The sequence below is a fragment of the Poromitra crassiceps genome (assembly GCF_964638095.1).
Source record: "Poromitra crassiceps genome assembly, chromosome: 9".
Taxonomy (NCBI): Eukaryota; Metazoa; Chordata; class Actinopteri; order Beryciformes; family Melamphaidae; genus Poromitra; species Poromitra crassiceps.
Window position 1 is genome coordinate 14,307,130 of NC_139630.1, and position 16,999 is coordinate 14,324,128.

General features: G+C 41.6%; 1 protein-coding gene across 1 annotated transcript in view; it reads left to right on the top strand.

Annotated features, from left to right (window-relative positions):
• The window catches only part of LOC310782182 (NACHT, LRR and PYD domains-containing protein 3-like), a gene marked incomplete at its 3' end in the record, with an annotated part of 169,613 nt that overhangs the window by 134,298 nt on the left and 18,316 nt on the right, over positions 1 to 16,999 (top strand). Inside the window, exons 7-12 of the mRNA XM_083642868.1 lie at positions 45 to 135; positions 659 to 769; positions 1,910 to 1,987; positions 9,054 to 10,836; positions 12,615 to 12,779; positions 16,166 to 16,339. Coding sequence (XP_083498994.1) covers positions 45 to 135; positions 659 to 769; positions 1,910 to 1,987; positions 9,054 to 10,836; positions 12,615 to 12,779; positions 16,166 to 16,339 — 2,402 coding nt within the window. The remainder of the gene's footprint in view (positions 1 to 44; positions 136 to 658; positions 770 to 1,909; positions 1,988 to 9,053; positions 10,837 to 12,614; positions 12,780 to 16,165; positions 16,340 to 16,999) is intronic.

The following is a 16,999-nucleotide window of genomic DNA, read 5'->3' on the forward strand; positions in this document are numbered from 1 at the left end:
TGGTTTGTGAACTTTGAGCTAATTCTATTTCACTGATTTTATAGGTGGATTTGAACTATACGCTGTTCCACTGTAAGGTGCAGAACCCAGTCAGTGAGGAGGTCAGCGAACCAATCAGCAACCCCCTCATCCTGAGTGAGTTACCTCACTTTAACAACACATTTAATGTAGCATCAAATCTTAAATGTTATTTATCTTAAGTTAATAATCTGCCACAAAGGGCAGATCATTTCAGTTGTTTACTAAATCAACCTGTTCTTTCTTGCCTTGTTTCAACATAGTGACACTTGTTTCAAGGAAATGAAAACAAATAAGTGAAACTGAATTTGAATAGCATTTAAAAACAAAAAATGAATTTCAGACTAAAAACATTTGAATTAATTGTATAATGAATTTCATAGAATTCTGATCATATTGCTAATTGTAATTCTGAATTTATATTATATATATATGTGTGTGTGTGTGTGTGTGTGTGTGTGTGTGTGTGTGTGTGTGTGTGTGTGTGTGTGTGTGTGTGTGTGTGTGTAAATTACATTTTAGCATACAGGGATACTCATTGTCTTGATATGATATCCAGACAATAAAAGTCAAGCTATTACCTACATACATAGAAAACTGTGTCCATGTAAAGAGACTTGTTGCTGTTATTTTTCTGTAGAGCTTGATCGTGAAGACAAACGGAGAACAGGGAGAATAGTCACCATCTCCGTGGTCATGATCATGGTCCTGCTCGTCATAACGTCCATTGCCAAACGCATACGCAGAACAGGTAGGAGGCCATGAGATACTATATTTATTTACAATTAAATACTGTCTAATTGATATTATTAATCAGAATCACTTTTATTGCCACACTATGCAAGATTACCCATATCATAGACATCTGCCTCGAATTGACAGTATTCACATTGTGTGTCTAGTTTATTTAGGGTTACGGGTTAGTTGCCTTACTCCATAAAGGTTGCCCTATTCCCAGGTTGTTAAACTGCCTCTCTTGAGTTCCATTTCCACCCTGCTACCACAAGAGGCACTGCACTCCTGACTTCCTTACATTTTGTCAGTGTGATCTCCAACCTTTACACATTTAAACTCCTATAGGCCTATATACTGTAGCTATTTCAGGAATTCCTTTCCCACACAAAGCTACATTACCAAGATGTAATTTCCTGATATGAGCTGACCAGTCTCTCTAACTTCTCCATCTTTGATAATGGAATCTGATCTACTGTCAAGGGCCACATTGGCAACAGGCCAATTTGCAAATATCACAGTTTTAGCTTGTCTGGTCACCTGATCTAGGTCCTCAATGCCTCCAACTAGCTGCTGCCTTATTATACCTTCTGACCCAGTCATATAGGCTTTTCTAGAACTGTTGCTGTAGCTTCCTCATCTATGAAACCCCTTTTGCACCTGCCAATCTTTTGCCCAAGTCTATGAGATAAAGGGTGTAAGAGTATGAATATACGTAAGCTTAATTAATCATAACATTACTGATTGATTTCAACAAAACAACATGTTTATGCAACTGCAGGTGAAATGTCTGACATGTTGCCAACATTTACAATTAATGCTGATCATAGATAGATTCAGCATGACCAACTGTGGTCTGACACACAGGGCCTCTTGCAAACAGGCCTCTGAACTCTGGATGGTCCAGCAATAAACATTGAGCAAAATAAGCCTCCCTTAGCCGAGAGTCCCTTCCTGTTGGTACCAACTTCTTTTTTGTCACAGCCAAACTGTTCTAAGTATCTTCTCTAATACAAAAATGATGTAGGCAGCTGAAATATGTTATGTGTAAAACCTGAAACCTGAAACTTTGTAGGATAAATTAAAATAAATATTTTATTGTGATATGATACATATTTGCTTCTTTAACATATTCTTTACGATCATTATTTTCCTGCAGTAAAAAAAGAAAGGGATGAAGAAGAAAAAGAAGCAGAAGAGAGAAGAAGAGAAGCAGAAGAGAGAAGAAAAGCAGCAGGTTGGTACAGGAGCTAAATCACTCAGACCATTCTTCCTATTGATGCATTCGAAGTGTTGCTGAAATCTGACAGAGTGAAAACATTAATGCCAGCACAGGTGGAATGTAACTCAAGCACTGTTGGGGAGTTTAAGCTCTAATTTCCAACTTACTTCATGAGCTTATGGTATAAACTGAAAAGTAACTAGTAACTACAGCCATCAGATAAATGTAGTAGAGTAAAAAACATATTTACCTCTGGAATATAATAGAGTACCAGTAGAAAGTGTAGTGGAGTAAATACTCAAGTAAAGTGCCCTTACATAGAAATTGTTCATAAGTAGCCTGCAGCATGGAATAATTTGACCTAGTGCCACCTAGACAACTTACAACATTAAAATACTTCTTACAGGCTCACCGGGCTTTCAAATGCACAATCCCAGTCATTGTTTCCAATGATGGATGCAGCAGCACTCTCCTAAACAGCCAAAAGCCCACCTTGATATCTCACAGTTTTGTGCCCCAAAGTTAAACTATATTGAACTTTGACCTCCATACATGCTGACATCATATGAGGTGTCCAATGGCATTCTGACATTTACAGGAGGCGGACACCAAGGAAAATAACTCATAAAAACAGATTGGAACCTGGCCAAACAGTCACATCTGTGGCGGTTAATATCTGAAAGGACACCAAGTTAGAAACATTATATTGCGTTATTTACATATTCAGAAGAAGTCTATAGCATCATTTCTACCATGATGCTGGACGAGTGGTCCCGCCGCGGTCATGAGATGGAAAAGTCAGTACAGTCAGTCGGTCGGTCAGTCAGTCACTCACTCACTCACTCACTCACTCACTGGGCCAATCTCAATGTCTCCCCTAAGGACTGAAGCCCTGAGCCCTCGCAGACTTAACCCTTGTGTGGTGTTCAGGCCTGTGAGACCCATTTTCAATATTTACTAATGGAAAAATCATGCAATTAATTATTTTTTCAACCTGATACTCATTGTGTGTATGTATGTATGTGTATGTATGTAAGTAAGTATGTATGTATGTATGTATATATATATATATATATATATGTATATATATGTATATATATATATGTATATATATGTGTGTGTGTGTGTGTATATATATATATATATATATATATATATATATATATATATATATATATATATATATATATTAGGGCTGTGCCGATTCACTTATCTCCCGATTCGATACTATCACGATACTTGGGTGCCGATTCGATATATATTGCGATTCTTAAGTATTGCGATTCTACGATTATTGCGATTCGATATTATGATTTTTTGCGATTTTTGTTTCTTTTTTTCTTTTCTTTTTTCAGTTTGTTTTTTACACTAGATTAGAACATGGGAAAAGTTGAATCATACACTTCTAGAGACTGTATATTATATCATGAGTAGGGCTGGGCGATATAGTTAAAAAGTATATTGATACAACATCTTTCATATCAGTCTATATCGATAATTATTGATCATTTTAATTAATAAACAAAAACATGAGAAGAAAAAGGTTGCATTTAGCCACTTTATTTTGAACCACCTTATTTTCAAGGCACACAGGTAGGTCTAATTTGTCACACACACACATACATGCTCTGAGTGCAACTGCAAGCAGTAATTTACAGACATGGTGACGTTTTACTTTGATGACAGCCTAGCGTTGCCAGCCTTCTAAAAGAACATTTGGTAACGTGTGTTTCAGGGTTGTAGTGTTAACGTTAGGTGAATCAGAGGTGTGGAAAAGCCTGGGTTTTACTGCTACAAATATGCCATAGGCTGTAGGGCTGGAGGGCGACCGCGCTGGGGACCGCGCGCCGGTGGTTGGGCGAGAAAAAGCCTTGCCTCGCTGAAAATGCGGTACATTTCTCCATATCAGTTGTATATACGCATCAAGACTCCGCCCAAGCAGAAGACATAAAGTCATAAGCTGTGTGCTCAATAGATGACACAATGAGTTATTCTTCCTGTCCCAAAGTACAAGTAAAACCTTTCCAACAGTTCTTTGTCTCTCTCTGCTGACAGAAGCGAATTGAGCTGCGGATGCCATTCCGTAAAGTAACGTTGCAGATGTCCGTATTTGTGAAATTGGTGTCTTAACATTAACGTTAATTTCCCGGGCGCTTATTAATTGATAGGACACATGTTAACACGTTACGTTAACACGAATTGAAACTCAACCACATCAAATTATTTGTAACGCCGGGTGAGATCAAACGAGTGGCGTCAGCGGAGGACCAAAATGCGAGACTCGATCATTAGCCAGGAATGGGTCTCGCGCTACTTTTGCATGCTAAAATAAAGCTGATAATGTACAATTTGATTGAAGGGAAGGGGGGGGGGAACCCTTTCAGAGTACAACACAAACTGTCTATTTTCCTGCAACTCGACAGTGCTCTCGGCTCTGAATCAAGGGATATGATTTGCTGTGTGTGAGTGGGGGCGGGTCATGGGGCGGGTGCACTCGGAGTTTGTCTGTTAAATGATTGGCTATTTCCGTGTCACTTGTACTAACAAGGTACATGATTGGCTGTATGAGCCACGGAGCAGAGGGAAGCGCTCTATATGTGATTGATGAAAGTGGGAACATTTCATACATAAACAGAAAAAATGCGATTATCGATTCTGGAATGAAAGATCGATTCAAAAAATCGTGACATTAAAAATTGCGATACTTAGGTGAATCGATTTTTTTCTCCCACCCCTAATATATATATATATATATATGTAGTCAACTATCAAAATAATCGTTTGTGGCAGCCCTAATTTAAAGAGAGAGAGAGTAGTCATAGTGCCCAGTGCCCACGGAAGTCCACAATGCTTGCAAGCCTGCGAGGTAATAACGTAGGCTACTAGCCTTCTTCTGCCCTCACCATGTGTTACATGTGTGTACACGGCCTAGACAGCGAGTTAAACACTTCTTCCAAATAAACAATCGACACAAGATCCAAGGTTTGAGCATTTAGTGGAAGCTTTCTTTTTGTGAAACTGTAAATAGATACAGAAATAAAGAGAGAAATTAATAAATGAATGTACTGTATGACAATGGAATCACACAAATAAACTACACAGTTCGCCTACATGATGTGAAATAATGTTCAAATAAGACAATCCTCCCTCATGTGTCGGGGAGGGCGAGCTACGGCTGTATGTAAACGGGAATATTAGTGGATTATTCATTTAGTTGGAATATTGTCATTTTCCGAATATGGGCAAAAAGCGGAATATTGTGTGCATGTAAACGTAGTCAATGAAGCCACATGTACTCTCCTCTCTAGATTACGCTCTCTGCACTCTCTCTGCAGCCCGCACACGTCTAGGATTGATTATTTTATTTTATTTATTAAATTTGTATTCTCTCTGCACTCTTGTTCTACAGGTTTGTGAATTTAATTTGAGGAATGTAACTTGCCGTTTTGAAAATATACCTCAGTTGCACATGAATTCACTTTAAAACGTAGTGTACGTTTCATATTCAAATAAATGTTATTTGTTTAAAAATGTCTCCTAATATCCCTTTATTAAGGAGAAACGCATTATTTAATAAATTTTTTATCATGCCACTAAAATTCTTTGTGTGCTCCTAGTTTTATCAACTTAGGGGCACACGTGCTCCTTCCCTGTATATATATATATATATATATATATATATATATATATATATATATATATATATATATATATATAAAAGAATAATGTAAATAGGCCTATGTATATGTTTTGCACATTGCAAAGTTTATACTGTGTTAATGCATATAGAAAATACTCTCCATCCTGCATTCTGCACGACATCATTACAATATGTAACAGTCTATGTAAAAAATTAAAATAAAATCAACAATAGGTATGTTGAAAGCAAAGGGTACTTTAATAAAGCTTAAAGCTGCATTCAGCAATGTTTTTGTGTTCAAATAAGTGTTAAATGGCTCTATATTCTGACAGCAATCACTGAAATAGAGTGTTTGGTCAGTGACTTGAAACCCCCAACCCCCCCCTGTTCTTTATTGGCCCATTTCCACCGCTGGTATCAACGCGGCCCCGCACAGCTCATCTCGCTTTTTTGTCTCATTCCACCGATCAAAAACGTGCACAGCCCGGGTTGAGTCGGGGTTGAGTCGTGCTGCTTTTGGTCCCTGCTCTGTTGAGGTTCTAGGGCTGTGGACGCGGTACCATACGGTGACGTGAAAACACTGCAGATGACTGATTGGTCAGGCAGAATCATGTTTACTGTAGGCATCTACTGTCAATGCTGGCTACCAGTTTAGTGGGGCTTACCTTCTCTTCTGTTATTTCCAGAAGTTATTATTTTGTGTTGCTGCCTTCGGCTCTGGTGAAATAAAATCGATCTCCTTGCTCAGCTTTAACATGAGTGGTTTTCAATTGTTTTGAGAGAGAAAAAAGTCCGCTCCTCGGGAAGCCCTTTGTAGTTGGCTCCGCTAGGCCGGAGGCGAAGCCGCGGTCTTGCCTGTTGAGTTGCCGCTGGGGTTCTCCCCGTAGCGCCTCTCCCGTCCCCGCGCAGTGCATGCATGTGAGTTTGAGTAACAACAAAGTGATATCCATTCTCCTAGCCAATTGTCACATTTGCCCATGTACACTGTAGGTCATTTAGAGGCACCAGTATTTCATAATCAGTTTAAAAGTTCCGTGTATGGATTTCATTTTAACGTTATACTTATAGCCTACTTCGGCTATGGGCGGAGGGCAGATATGCGGTCGCTATGACGACCAGGTGTGGGCGGAGGCAAGTAAACTTGCTATGGAAACAGAGTCTATATCAAGTAGAGCCGAGTAATACCAGATCGAGTAGAGCTGTGCTACTGTGTGTGTTACTGTGCTGTTATATGTGGTGGAAATGAGCCATATCTCTCTCCTGTAGTCCTGCAGGCTGGGCGGACGTATTTAAGCTAGCGTAACTCGTAGAGACTCACAGATGGCGGCATTCCATTCGGGGTGAAAAAATACATATAGTCCATTAAACGGATCGCGATTGGACCTTCCGTTTCTTAGAAAATGTCAACTCTTCTCTGATTGGATAGTTTGAGGTCGGCGCCAATTTTGATCCAATCAGAGAAAAGTTGTCATTTTCTAAGAAACGGAAGGTCCAATTGCGATCCCTGTAATGGACTACATGTATTTTCTCACCCCGAATCCATTGCCCCCATCCGTGAGTCTCTACGAGTTACGATTGCGGAGATACGCCCAGCCTGCAGGACTACAGGAGAGAGATAGAGGACAGTGGGGGTTTGGGGGTTTCAAGTCACTGACCAAACACTCTATTTCAGTGATTGCTGTCAGAATATAGAGCCATTTAACACTTATTTGAACACATAAACATTGCTGAATGCAGCTTTAATGAGCGCAAATAAGCACATAAGGCTATATATTACATGCTGCTTATATTAGCACTATCTAACATATTTCTTAAACATATTTAGGAAAACTCTACTTTCTTTTTTCTCAAATCATTCATTCAGTTTTAAAAACCCTGACAAGCAAAATGCACCAAAAAACTTCCAACTATGTAATTTAGGGTCTTATGTGCCTAATTGTGAGCATTCAAAAGTTGTAGACATTAGTTTTAAACCAATTCCTAAATATTGTCATGTCCCTGTTTTGCTGAGGCTGGGGTTTCAGTGGACGGTACTTAGGGCTCATTATGTTCCATCTTTATCCCATCATAAAAATGAATCAATCATAAAGAAGCTCTCAGTTGTCTTTCAAATAATCAAATAATGGCTGATTTCTCCCACATTTTGTTCACAAATGTGTTTAAATCCATCTTAGTGAGCACTAATCCATCCACCTGACAGGTGTGTCATATCAAGATGCTGTGATGCGTGGGTCAGGGACCCCACCAACCTAACTCGTTAAGAGAGCCAGTCCGCGTTAATGTCAACCCAAACCGGCAGTCCGCAAACGGCCAATTTAATGTAATCACACACACACGCACGCATGAACGCGTGCGCGAGCAAACAAACAAACAAACAATGCATTCTTCACATCTTAACGGTAAACGATAAGCCTGACGTTTAGGCATACGATCTTTGAATATGAGCGTCTCTCTGTCTCTCTCTCTCAGTCTGGTCTGGATGAGAGCAGACACACAGCTGTTCATTCATGTCATTATGGAGTTAATTCTGTGTTGTCATCAATACAAACTCTAAATATTGGTCTTTATTCAATTAGCCTAATCCAAAAGTTATTCAAAAGGATAGACGAAACAGTCATTATTTCCGATATCTTTTAATTTTGTTCATACTGTACTGCACTGCTCTCAATTGATATGGTCACGTATTAACACAAAACTGTGGTGCAATTCATTAAGAATTGCAACGAAATTGTCCTTCCAAAATATTAGTTTTGAGGCACACATACCTCATTGAAGTGTTTCTTTACTGTCAGGCTGTGCCTTTGCCCCGTGCGTAATGCAAAAAGAAATCCAGCACATCTTTGCCAGACTCGTGTGTGTGTGTGTGTGTGTGTGTCTGTGTGTCTGTGTCTGTGTGTGTGTGTGTGTGTGTGTGTGTGTGTGTGTGTGTGTGTGTGTGTGTCTGTGTGTGTGTGTGTGTGTGTGTCTGTCTGTCTGTCTGTCTGTCTGTCTGTCTGTCTGTCTGTCTGTCTGTGTGTGTGTGTGTGTGTGTGTGTGTGTGTGTGTGTGTGTGTGTGTGTGACAGAGAGCATTAGTCTGCTTGTTTTGCTGCTGTAAGTTATTAAATAATGCTGCTTTGTCACTTTTGGACCCGCCCACAATATTTTCCTAATTTGCCAACCCAGACCGACCGTGGGGCCCAGCGGGATTTGGGCGCTCGCTCGTGCATCACTACAAGATGCTGATTAAACTGCATGATTATAGTACAGGTGTGTCTTGGGCTGGTCAGCTCTGAAACTCCTGGTTGAGTAATAAATCATTCTACCTTATAGCTTACACCAGTCAGGACCTGCTTGTCCATCCACCAGTAATGAGCTGAATAGAGTCCATCGAGTTGGGAATGTGTAAATTATCATTACTCTTTAATCACCTCACATTGATTTCATCTGTTTGTTCTTTCAGAACTTTTTGCTGCGTGTCAACATCGACACAAATCCAGACTGAAGGAGAAGTTTCAGTTTGTGCTTGAGGGGGTGGCTGAAGCAGGAAGGTCATTTCTGAATCAGTTCTACACAAAACTTTACATCACAGAGGGAAGGAGTCAACAGGACATTCATGAACATGAGGTCAGACAGATTGAAGCAGCATCCGGAAACCAAAGATCAGAAACACAAATCAAATGTGAAGACATCTTCAAACCCTTACCTGGAAGAAATAAACCAACCAGAACATTGATGACAATGGGAGTGGCTGGCATTGGGAAAACAGTCTTAACACAGAAGTTCACTCTGGACTGGGCTGAAGGCATAGCCAACCAGGATATACAGTTCATATTTCCATTCACTTTCCGAGAGCTGAATCTGCAGAAAGATAAAAAGTTCAGCTTGGTGGAACTTATTCATTGCTTCTTTCCTGACACCAAAGAAGCAGGAATCTGCAGGTTTGACAAGTTCCAGGTTATGTTCATCTTTGATGGTCTGGATGAGTGTCGACTTCCTCTAGACTTCAAGAACAACGAAATCCTGACTGATGTCACAGAGTCAACCTCAATGGACGTGCTGCTGACAAACCTCATCAGGGGGAAACTGCTTCCCGCTGCTCACCGCTGGATAACCACACGACCTGCAGCAGCCAATCAGATCCCTCCTGAGTATGTTGCCATTGACATGGTGACAGAGGTGAGAGGCTTCACTGAAAAACAAAAGGAGGAGTACTTCAGGAAGAAATTCAGAGATGAAGATGAGGCCAGAATAATCATCTCCCACATCAAGGCTTCACGAACCCTCCACATCATGTGCTACATGCCAGTCTTCTGCTGGATCATTGCTACAGTTCTGGACCATCTGTTCAAAACCAGTGAGACAAGAAAGATACCCAAGACCCTGACTGAGGTGTACATCCACTTCCTGTTGGTTCAGTCCAAACAGGGGAAAGTCAAGTATCAAGAGATAACTGAGGAAGAGACCAGGAAGATGATGCTCTCTCTGGCAAAACTGGCTTTTGAGCAGCTGAATAAAGACAACCTGATCTTCTATGAAGCAGACCTGACAGAGTGTGGCATTGATATCACAGCAGCCTCAGTGTACTCAGGAGTGTTCACACAGATCTTTAAAGAGGAGTGTGTGCTGTACAAGGACAACAAGGTCTTCTGCTTTGTCCATCTGAGCATTCAGGAGTTTCTGGCTGCTGTCTACATGTTCCACTGTCACACAAACAGGGACAAGGAGGTACTGGACACATTCCTCGGGGGAGAATGTGATAGATCTGAAGACAGTGAACAATCCCTGTATCTCTTCCTGCAGAGAGCCATGGACAAATCGGTGAAGAGTAAAAATGGCCACCTTGATCTCTTTGTCCGCTTCCTTCATGGCCTCTCACTGGAGTCCAGCCAGAAACTCTTACGAGGCCTCCTGGGTCAGACAGAGAGCAAACCAGAAAGCATCCACAGAGCCATCAGCAACCTGAAGGAGATGGCCATCTCCAATACCTCTACTGACAGATGCATCAACATCTTCCACTGTTTGACAGAGATGAAAGACCAATCAGTACATCAGCAGATCCAACAGTTCCTGAAGTCAGAGAACAGGGAACAGGATGCACTCTCTGGGAGGCACTGCTCAGCTCTGGCCTACATGCTAGAGATGTCAGAGGAGGTTCTGGATGTGTTGGACCTGGAGGCCTACAACATATCAAAGGAGGGACAACGGAGACTGATCCCAGCTGTGAAGAACTGCAGGAAGGCTCGGTTAGTCCTGATGTGATACCAACAGTATAGAACAGAGCCACCTTCAACCCTGACACCATCAGAATTACATTAAACATCTATAGTTCCTCCAACATACACATAACTGTCGCTCTACACAGCAGTGTTACACAGTGTTGGGTATAACATGTTACAAAGTAATGTGTCACTATAATCACATTACACATTACTTTTTCGAGTAACAGTGTAAAGTCGTTACTGTTCCAGGTTCAGTTTCACATTCCGCTTACTGATCTAACAGATCGATTGTTTCTTGAGTTTCATTCAAGTTCAAGTTCAAGTTTATTAATTGTCCCAAAAGTGTGATTTGTGTTTCAGCAAGCATAAAAACCACATTCTTTAGTCTAGTTCAAACTCTTTTTTAGTGTAATATTGATGAAAGATTCTGTCTTCCCCTGTGAGAAATATCAGAATTACAGAGAGCAACATGAATAAGACAAAGTGGAAAATACAACTCGGAAAGTTGGAATTTAAAGACCACATGAACCCAAGTGGCGCAAGGGTCGGTGACGTATCAGACTGAAAACAGATATTGCCTGAGATGAAAGAGGGTTAAGATGTGGTTTGACAGTTCTGGGCACTGGAGTTGGCATTGGCCAATCCTGGCGTGTTCCGCCCCCAAATCGAGCGTGTTCTGCCGCTACATGTGGTGAAGCTGAAATCTAAGGCCATGTGTTCACCAAAGTGTTTTTCCCCCCAGCTCAAAATGCCAGGTGCTCATCTGAAAAAGCCCAGCTGAAAGCACATGTCAGTGCTTTAGAGGTGCAGCATTGTGCTATGATACAGAATAGCCACAGAAGTAAAATGGCGGCACAAAGTAGAATAGCATACTTGCTCTGTAGATGAAGGGAAGGCTGGAGCATGTAGGGAGAGAGGATGGACCCGCCAGTCTGTGTGGGTTCATGAGGTTTTGTGGGCAAGGAAACATCTTGGCGAGGAGCTACCATCGTTTGGTTCAAGCTAAGCTAACCTGTAATTTACTGCATGTAACACAGCACAGTGATATAGCTAGCTTCTCTAGCTTTTGTGTTATATCTCTGTGCTATGTTACGTGCAGTAAATTGCACTGCATTCATGCCTGCCTGTGCGATGACAAGTGCAGCGTTTTACCCAAAGTTGAACATTTTTCAACTCTCAGCGACCAGAAAAAAGCCAAACATGAACGCGCTCAGTGCAGAATAGACCCTCAGCGCCTCGTCACGCTACTGGTGTTTACAGCATAGTAAATATGTGGCACTCCCATTGCAAACAATATGCTGGCCTCAGGGGAAAAAAACACTTTGGTGGAGAGACACGAGCGATCTGCTCGTAACTGTCTGCTCTTCTTTAGAATATGTCTGATGTATTTCCATCTCCTCGTCCGTATCTGTGTTCTGACCTTTTCTATGCCAGCAATCCTCTGAACGTCTTCATTGCTCATTCGTATTGGCCAATATATCTTTAGTATCCTTCTTAGGCAGCTGTGTACAAATACATCAAGACGATGTTCATCAGCTACCATCATCTTCCACGTCTCACATCCATATAAGAGTACTGAGATCACAGAAATGCTTTCATATAATTACATTTATGTATTATTTTGTTTCTGTTTATATTACATTTTGGAAAATTTCAAATTATATATATATATTATTGGTATGCTAGTCTCAGCTCTGCTTTGATAATCTATTTCTTTCATTAAATCTGTAAACAGACTTTCTGGCTGTGAACTCTAGAGACCTCAGCTCTGAAGTCCAACTCCTCCTTTATTCTTTATTCAGATTGAGGGGCTGCAGCTTGTCAAAGACTCACTATGAAGTCGTGGCCTCAGCTCTGAAGTCCGACCCCTCCCACCTGAGAGAGCTGGACCTGAGTAACAACAACGTGAACCTGGAGCTTCTCTCTGCTGGACTGGAGAGTCCACACTGCAGACTGGAGACTCTCAGGTCAGACATCATATTTAATAATTTGTGAATATAAATATTGTAATTTGAGGATGTCTGAGTCTGTCCATCTGAAATCAGACAGGATCTGCTTTTAGAGGCTTAGATCTCAAATTCTCCTCGTGTTGTTTTCACACAATCCTTTTGTATTCAGATGATTATGACGTTTTATGATATTCCCATAGTTTTACAGACCCTGGCAAGCAAAATGCACCACAACCTTCCAACTATGTAATTTAGGGTCTTATGTGCCTAATTGTGAGCATCAAAAAGTTGTAGACATTAGTTTCAACCCAAATCCTAAATATTGCTACTTCCCTGTTTTTACTGTTTGCTGAGGTGGGGTTGGAGTGGGCGGTACTTATGGCTCATTATGTTCCATTTTTATCCTGTCATAAAAATGAATCAACTGCTTTGTTCCACTCTCTTGTCGAGGCTCTGACCAAAACAGACGCTGAATTTGAACAGAGGGTTTTTTCTCTGAGATGAAGTTAGTTTTAGGTTGGATATTGAAGAGAAATTCACTGAATATATCCAAACTAAATGGAGCTTCGTTTTTGCTGCTCTCAAATGGGTTGATTCAGCTATATTCTTCAGTGCAGTCACAGTGGCTCATTCCCCGCTGTACATTTAAACTACACTTCTGCTCAAGCACTCATAGCTCTCTCCTCCTTTCAGCAACTTCTCACTAATCACAGTGGTTACCTGCTTTTGAGATCTGCACTTAGTTTGCTTCTCTCTCTCTCCACATTTCTCTTCACACATCCCCTACCAAGTGACTCCAGAAACTAAACTGAACTATACTCACCCGTGGTGTTCGCCCAAATGTGCATCCTCTCGGGACTGATACTGTCCGTGTTCTCATCCACTGACAGCTGCAGACTTGTAGTTACCAGTCTCGTAGTCTCGTAGTCTCTCCCCAGACTCAAATATTACGTTGAATCGCTGCCCTCCGCATACTACATAGTGAGCAGTGTTGGGCAAGTTACTTTCAAAATGTAATACTACATATTACTAGTTACTTTCATTTGAAAGTAATAAGTTACTTTATAATATTACTTTCTGTGTAGAGTAACTTGTTACTTATTACACTACTTTTGCATTACTTTTACCAAAACAACAGCAGCAGCAAAATGACGTCGCCGGCCCGGAACATCCCGAAAAATAATTTCAACCGCCTTGAAGTCAGTGTAAACAATCCAAAATTCTAAATGATATTCTTTTCCTTTGTTATTGTCATCTATAGTGGTTATTTGCATAAAAACACAGTTTGATTAGGAAATGATTGTATCTTTTTTAAATATGTGCTTTGATTTAATCAAATGTAACTTAATTTGTAACTTGGGTTACTTGACAAAGTAACTGGTATACTATTACTGAAATCTTATAAGTAATAAGTTATATTACTGAGTTACTGCTAAAAGTAATATATTACATGTAATATGTTACTTTTGTAATGAGTTACCCCCAACACTGATAGTGAGTCTGTGCAACTTCACAGCCACTGCTGGGGTTTGAGGGCGCATCTAGGGGGGTGAAATTGAATGAATGACAGGTCGTAGCCCCAATGAGAGAGCGGTTCGAAAAATGGGCTGCGCCTCCCATGCCGTCACTGATCGCAAAGTCGTTACTGATTGGTGAAGACTGAATCCACCACTGGCCAAGTGAACGGTTCACATCCGACCCCAGCGGGCTGAGGGGAAGCATTGCAGAGAGAGATCTGCAGCATGCAGTAACATAGTGTATTCATTCTCTCTCTACCACAGACCACAGGTTCCAACACTGTTAAGTCACACATGAAGCAAGCAGCTTAATGTTAAAAATAGCTATCTTTATTATTCAAGAAAAATGCATAGCTTAATGATTTGATTAAGCTTTCAGCACCATAACAATGCAGGTTGGTTGGCAATATAGGGTGGCAGTATAACAACAATTAACTCAAATCAACAAAAGAAAATATAAACAGACCAAGGCAGTGGCCCACTAGCTGTCAACCAAATGAAACAAAACATAATTAATTCCCCACACTCATAACTCTCGCCAAAAGACACAAACCAGAAAGAAAATATATTTAAACCCACCAGCTACACAGCCAATCTCCTGCTCCGGTTCCCCCCACTATTCCTGTATGCTGTACCTGCTCAAAGAGCCCTATAATATAAAGCACACATAGACATCCATTAACCAACATACCAGATATTTGCACAGCAAACCACCCTCCCCCAAAATACCAACAACACATTGCAAGCACCTTATACAGGCGGTCCACCGGCACACACCAAAAAGGAAGGCCAGTCGCCTCTCTGACACTGGGCCTGCTCTCCTACGAAGAGATTCATTCATTAATGTATCAGTCTGCAATGCCGGACAATGACGCCTCAACGTAACACACGGCAGGGACTTAGCCCCTGTTCACACAGGACGCTGAAGCAACGCTCAACCTATGCTGAACCCACAAGTTTCATTTAGGCGTCCTTGTTAACAAGCGAGGCTGTTCACACAACCCACGCACGTGCTACGCTGACGCCTCGCTGAAGCCACGCTCACGCCTTGCTCAAACAATCATTCAGGATTATTTTCCAAGCGTGACGGTTCAAGCCAAGCATGAAGTCAATGGGAGTTGTGGGCGGGTTCAAGGTGCGCCGATAGGCCGAGAGGAAAAGAGAAGGCTTCTTGTGTGAACGGTTAGGCGTCTGTTCAGCTTGTGCCTGCTTCAAGCTTCACTTCTACTTACGTTCAGCGTCCTGTGTGACCAAGGACTTACCCCAAATACAGCACGCACTGTCACCATCAGCCTGCTACTGCTAAACACATGCAGCTGGAGTAAATCGGGGCAGCGTGTGTTACCCACGCTGCATGTGGGATCCCCAGCCCTTCGTGGAAGCAACCAAGCCCAGTCTCACAGCCGCAGATCACCAACAGGTGCCTCTTATTACCTAATCATGGTCCTCAACTCTTCCAACCAGAGCAGCCGCTCCGCTATGGCAAACCCACGGGGCTACATTAGGCTTAAGTTCCCTATCAAACTCAAAGTCTGCTTTTTAGCACTTATCTCCAGGGAAACTGCCATCTGAAAATATTGTCACAATAAAAAGTGGATCCTGGACCTTAACTAAACCCGTCATTTATTTTAAACTATTTTGCATCCAGGGCCCAAACTGCAGATTTACTCATCTGGTTGGTTACAGAATGTGTCCAAGGAAAATGGACCAATCCTGAGACAGAGGTGTGACAGCCTGTCTGCTTTCAGATGGAAAGACTCTATAAGGCCGACATGATACTGATCCACACTGACAACATGCTGAAGTCCATTAGTTTATGAAACACTGGATTGTTGAAAGCTTTCAGGAATATATTTATTTTATAGCTTTGCTTTATTCTTTATTCAGATTGAGTGGCTGCAGTTTGTCAGAGACTCACTGTGAAGTCCTGGTCTCAGCTCTGAAGTCCAACCCCACCTATCTGAGAGAACTGGACCTGACTAACAACAACTTGCAGGATGCAGGACTAAAGCTGCTGTCTGATTTACTGGAGAGTCCACGCTGCAGACTGGAGACTCTCAGGTAAAATCACTTTAAAGTGTTTCTCACATGATTTGACACATTTCTCCAAACTAAGGTCCACTCTCTCAAAACAGGATTCCTGGATCTGCAAAGGTCAACCTGCAGGTTTTACACGAGGATTTGAGTTTTATTGGTCGAGCTTCATATTCACAGCAGTGAAGTTCAGTGACTGAGAGAATATCATCCATGTAATGCATGATGGGCACTGGTGAAAGTGGGCCGGAACCGTCCGGTGCGCAGTTCCGGTAAGACTTTCGGTGCCTGAACGCCGTTGGGGGAAGACACCTAGCTGCCTGTCAATCAAAATCCGATTGTTGCAGAGTGCAGTCGATCCATAATTTCCAACAAGGAAATGCATGGCTGACGTTATGTCATTACTAATAAACAACAGTCTCTCTCATAAATTGCTTCTAAATTGTTCCGTGTTTTAGACCTGGCTGTCAGTGGTTTTTAATCCGTGCTGTGTGTAGGCTGATTTGCGGTTCCAGCACGCAGCTCCTGAATGCCGCTGCTGCTGCCTGCACTGGGCTGTGTCAAGTCTAGTCTCGCTTGCGGCTTGCCTCCGCTCGGCAAACAAAAACAGTTCCACCAGGATTGCGCGAGTGTAGTTCCCAAGCAAGCAAGCAAGCAAGCAGAAACGGTAATATTTCCAACCACTGA